Source organism: Helobdella robusta (assembly GCF_000326865.2).
Source record: "Helobdella robusta unplaced genomic scaffold HELROscaffold_2, whole genome shotgun sequence".
NCBI classification, from domain to species: Eukaryota; Metazoa; Annelida; class Clitellata; order Rhynchobdellida; family Glossiphoniidae; genus Helobdella; species Helobdella robusta.
Genome location: NW_008704083.1, coordinates 4,418,436 through 4,423,731, shown reverse-complemented (window position 1 = coordinate 4,423,731; position 5,296 = coordinate 4,418,436). Strand labels below are relative to the sequence as shown.

Sequence of the window (5,296 nt, the reverse complement as noted above, 5' to 3'; positions counted from 1 at the left end):
ACATACATACATACATACATACATACAAGGAAGTACTTGTATGAAGAGCTCATAAAGATATTAATTTAATTCTTAACGGCGTGATATCTCAACTCTGCAGAACTCAGCACTCTGAACTTTTTCCTCCATATTAATTTCTTCTCAGTGGACACTGTTACTGTGATTGATGGCTCGAATGTAACATAGACATTTGTACACTTTGAACTACAGCTCCATGTAACTTCAAAAAATTTAACAACAATGCAGTACAGCATACCAGCCGGTTAATCGAACCACCATCGGTTAAAGAGACCAACTGCATGCTTTTCAATGGAATGGAATTTAAACCGTATCTATACGAAACGAAAAATATTTTACTAAAAAAATTATTTAATGTTCAATAAAAGAAAAGCGATTGTAAAGGAAGAAAGCTGCGACAATGAGATGCACACTAGGATGGCTGGCAAATGGAGCATCAAAATATTAAAGGCTCATACGAAAGGAATTGCCGACGATGTAGCTAAAGTAAAATTAAACATAAAAACGTTGGGATAGTAATTTTAGATTGGATATGTATCGCAATTACATTTACGCGTCACGTTCTCTCTGTGCGTGATTTTTTAAAAATAATTATACCGAGATTCGTGTTTAGTCGGTGAGTGTGTAAATAAGTTTGCAAACATGATTTTATTTTAAAATAAAAAATATATAAAACAAAAAGTTCATTTGATCTTTTTGTGAAAATTCTGAATATGCGTGTGGGAGCGCCTCCAACAACACATACATTCGACGAGTTAATAAATAAAATAAACGCCAGTAATTAAATGCTGGAAAACAATGTAGCCAGCAGCAAATGATTTACATTTATCAGAACATCACGTGACAAGCTTTATGCATTTGTCTCGCAGAAGAGCGTATCATTCATTAAGAGAAGTGAACTAGTGGCACGCGATGGCATGCATCAAAATAGCGGCAAGCCAGGCTTGCCGTGTGTCACAATTTACTGAATTAGTAAGTGAATTCCGTGTGTAGATGCTTTGTTTACCTACTCTACATACTTTACATATAACAAACAACTTGTTTTACTCTCTGTGATAACACATTTCCGTGATATCATTCATTCAACAACATTAAGTGACATCAACGAAATCATCAACTATCGACAATCAATATTCAATCAATTAGTTTATTTATCAACACAATCCAGTGAGCCACCATCAGAATTTTGTTCAGCATCGTATCATGCATCAGCCATCCCCCCAACCGTTTTGCTCGCGAGGCAGTTTTTAAAATTGCAATTTGTTTTGAAAGGAACGCTGTTGAGAATGAGCAATGAATAGAAGGAGAGGAGAGTGTATGAACGTTGGAGAAACATTAATGGCAACCTGACACAATTTTGCTGGAATTTTTAATAATGTTTGAAAATTTTTAGCAAAAGGTTATTGTATGCAACATGTTATTAAGCCAAACGATAAAGTTGATTATTTTGTTCAATTTAGCACCGATGTTAAAATTTTTAAAACCTCAATGTTTCTACGTGTTTCCATGCCAACCTGCTTATTTTCTTGTTTACTATATTCGAATGTGTGTCTATGTTTACATTCATTTGGCAGGTTTGTAGATAATGTTTTAGTATTAATTCTTGTGTAAATTGTGCAAATATATTTTTGTATGTTAAATTAATTCTTGATGTAACGCACCGATTTATTTTTTTTTCAAGAGGAACTTTTAAATTATGAAACTTTGTTGGACTGCTTTGTTGATCGGCGGCAGCTTTTTAACATTTCTATCGAAAGCCACCTCCAACGGCACGTTCATTAATTTCATGTTTTCCAATTTTTCTGATGTCATCAGCTTGCAGAAGTTTAATATCAGAGAGCTAGGTTTAACATTAAAAATTAAACAATGATGTTTGTTCTTTGCAGAACTGGTGAACATAATGAACAGAAAAATGAAGTACGATCTACCGCACTGCTCACAAACGTGGTTGAAATTTCCTCTTAACCAAATAACTGGCAATGAGACAAGTTTCAGTTGGTTGAAGGATGGTTCCTTCATGGCCGTGTGTTCCGAGCCAGCGGACATCATCATGATAGTTATGTCAGGTCATCTATCGAACGTTCAAATTTCAACATACCAAATAATTCAATTTTTTCAAGAACGAATAAAATAATTGACACTTCGTAGACAAAGATATTGAAATAAAATGGTTCAAAAAAAGTGCAAACAACTCATGGATTTTTACTTGTCTCAAAGAAATGAACGTCGTCTTTCCTAACGAAGAACACTTCATTGAGCTTGTCTTGCAGGTGTTTGACAAGGATGATGATAGTCTACTGGCCAAAAAAAGAAACCAAAAAAGCGTAAAAAACAGAGCTGAAATTTTATTGGTTTACAACTATTTTGCTTATTTATTACTCATTAAAAACAATTTCAATAATTGAACTAGCAGTACAAGTGTAGTTTGAAATCTATCTTGAAAAATTGTTTGCTCTACCCATTAAAATTTATTAAAAGTACGAAGAGCAAGAAATCTTTTCTTCTCCCGATGTTGACACGGTAAAGGTCAAATGCTCAATTGACGTATCAACGCAGAATATTCCATCAATTAAATGTCTAAATTGTCAAAAAGAAACCATTTACGATTTGACAGCAAAAACTAAATTTGAAGAATATAAACCGCAAAAAAATTATTCTGAAAAAAATTATTCTGACTATAACACTTTTAAAACAAGAGAGCCGAATTCGACAAATGATATGAGCAGCCCAAAGTTGACCACCGAGTTGGTTGCACCAAAAAATGCAACTTCCTCTCCAGATCAACCTGGTTTATCAACGGTTATTATAGTGGTCATTGTTTTGGCTGTTGTTATCTATTTAGTTTTAGCACTCCTACTATTTTACTGCTTATGGAGAAATCGTGAGTTTTCAAATATTTGTAGAATACATTTTAAATTTGATTAAGAGTTTTAACAAATTTAAAATTGTTGTAAGATGAACGTTTATATTACGATACAACCGTCAGCCAGATAAATAAGTAAATTTTAGAATCTTTCATCGTTTAGAAAAACAAAGGCTTCTTTGAAATAGCTTCATGATGATTAAATATTTTTTAAAAGTGTTTTACAATTTAACTCCCATTTTTTATCAAACTTGTGTTCAGCTAGGTTACGATATGAAAAAAAAGTATATAAATTTGATTTTTAACATTTATATAAAAAGCTTAATTTATTTAACAAATGTTGTTTTTAATGCATTAAGTCAAATTCATTGTCATAACTCAAAAGAATAATTTTTGAAAGTTCATGAATCAGATGATTATTATTATTTAATGATAAACTAAACACGCCACACACGTATATTTTTCGTAAAGAAAGCGTAAATATTTTCACTTTCTTTGTGGGAATATATTCCAACTTGCAGTGCTAAAATTAATGTCAGATAATAAGGAAGTAATTGAAGAAGCTGCAAAAAAAGAACAAGAACCAAAAATTGCTGACAAAAAAAATGAAGTAAAAAATAAAGAAGCAGAATCGGGAAATAAAAAACAAGAAAGAGAAGAAACTGAAAAAGACAAGAAAGCCGAGGAGAAAAGCATAAAAAGTGAAGAATCAAGTAGAAGATGTTTTTAATTATTTTGTGAACTAGAAATTTTTATAAATTCTAATAATATAAAATCGAACTTGTACAGAGGCAGCAGATTTAGATATTCCAGCAAAGAGGGAATCGATGACTCGGGCAGCTACGGAAGATAATTTTTCATCCTCACAATCGCCACCAAGACAAAGGCCAGTGGTTAGTACTCTAAGTGATCCACGTCAACCTTCAGCAGGTTCACCACAACGAAATATAGTTTCTGCTTTTCCATATAGTCAACTGCAACCACCTCGTCCTGGATATCCGTATGGTCAACCCAGGCCCATACCTTCTGGCTATCCTTATGGTTCACCGCGACGTCTACCACCTGGGCAACCACATCGTGCGCCACGATTTCTACCTCCTGGTCAACCACATGACTCATCCCGACCTCCATTTTCTGGTTACCGTTATGGTTCAGCGCAAACTCCACTACCTGGTCAACCATTTGGTCCTCCACTCTCCAGTCAAGCATATGGTCCGTATGGTTCACTACGATCGACATCTACGGAATTTCTGTATGGATCGCGTCGACCTCCGCCCCCTGGTCCATCACGATTTTTTTCAGCCGATCAACTCTATGGACCTTCTAACAATTATCCGTTTGACAATGCGTACAGATCATCACGCCCACCTTTTCCCAATCAACCACAGGGCCCTCTCCGACTTCCACCTCCGCGTCAGTCGTACGGTTCACCACGAACGTTCCCACCAGGTCAGCCGTATGAACGTCTTCGAGCATCACCTGACCAACTACGTGGGGCTCCGCGTCAAAGCCCTTTTTATCCTTCCAACTCCTCATGACAACAAACATAAATTACGATTATTCAATCGGAATAGTTTGGAAATTATTTCAACTATTCAGAGCACCGTTCATTCAATAGTTCTAGTTTTTTATTAGTCTAAATAATTATTCGAAATTTTTACAAAAATTAAGAACATTTAAGAAATGTTGTTTTCGTGTGTAACTTTATTTTTAACAATAAAAAATTTATTTTTAACTACATCAAATTTGAAAATGAAAAAATATTTTATGGACAGAAAATTATGCCTGTTGCTCTGCGTTACATTTTAATGACTCCATAAATTAAGTCGTGAACTTAGCGGCACGCAACAAATCGCCATCCTCATATCCGTTATTTCTACTTTCCATGGAGATTGGTATTGACTGAATGAAAGGAAATCGTGCGGTTAATCTCGCTCTCCAAATTACTTCGCACATGTTTGTAATCGTTGTTTATATTTCAAAAAAATAGTGGCAACTGACGAAACCTCATTACATCTTTAATTAGATAATTTTGCTCATTCAATTGTAACTCTTTAAGAGTCCCATATTATTAGTGGTGATTCAAAATATCACGAATCGTGTTAATTTTGGAATATATGGTATTGTTTTTTATGTAGTTTAGTAATGTGACGTAATTCAATTTTTATATCCAACATGACACGTCCGGCTAAATATATAAACACTGAGCCATTGTGAAGTCGGGTTTGAAATCGCCTTCTTACGGCGATCATTGTGACACGTTACGTGCTTCAATTTTAAACAAATCTCCGAAGATAGGACGACGTGAGGAAGTAATTGTGAGTTCCTGGGTAGGACATCTGTCTGCATCGACTCTAACCAAAACAACAGAACAACTTGTATTGCTGCTTGTTTCAGTGCTCTGGCAAATTACAG

At 34.6% G+C, this 5,296-nt stretch overlaps 1 protein-coding gene across 1 annotated transcript; it reads left to right on the top strand.

Moving 5' to 3' along the window:
- Positions 1 to 1,432: 1,432 nt before the first annotated feature.
- HELRODRAFT_160371 (hypothetical protein) lies at positions 1,433 to 4,419 on the top strand (the record flags this gene model as incomplete). The annotated part of the gene is made up of 6 exons (XM_009017333.1): positions 1,433 to 1,592; positions 1,905 to 2,084; positions 2,167 to 2,288; positions 2,497 to 2,806; positions 3,403 to 3,594; positions 3,671 to 4,419. 6 exons carry the CDS (start codon positions 1,433 to 1,435, stop codon positions 4,417 to 4,419), a joined length of 1,713 nt encoding a protein of 570 aa, XP_009015581.1.
- Between the last annotated feature and the right edge of the window lie 877 nt (positions 4,420 to 5,296).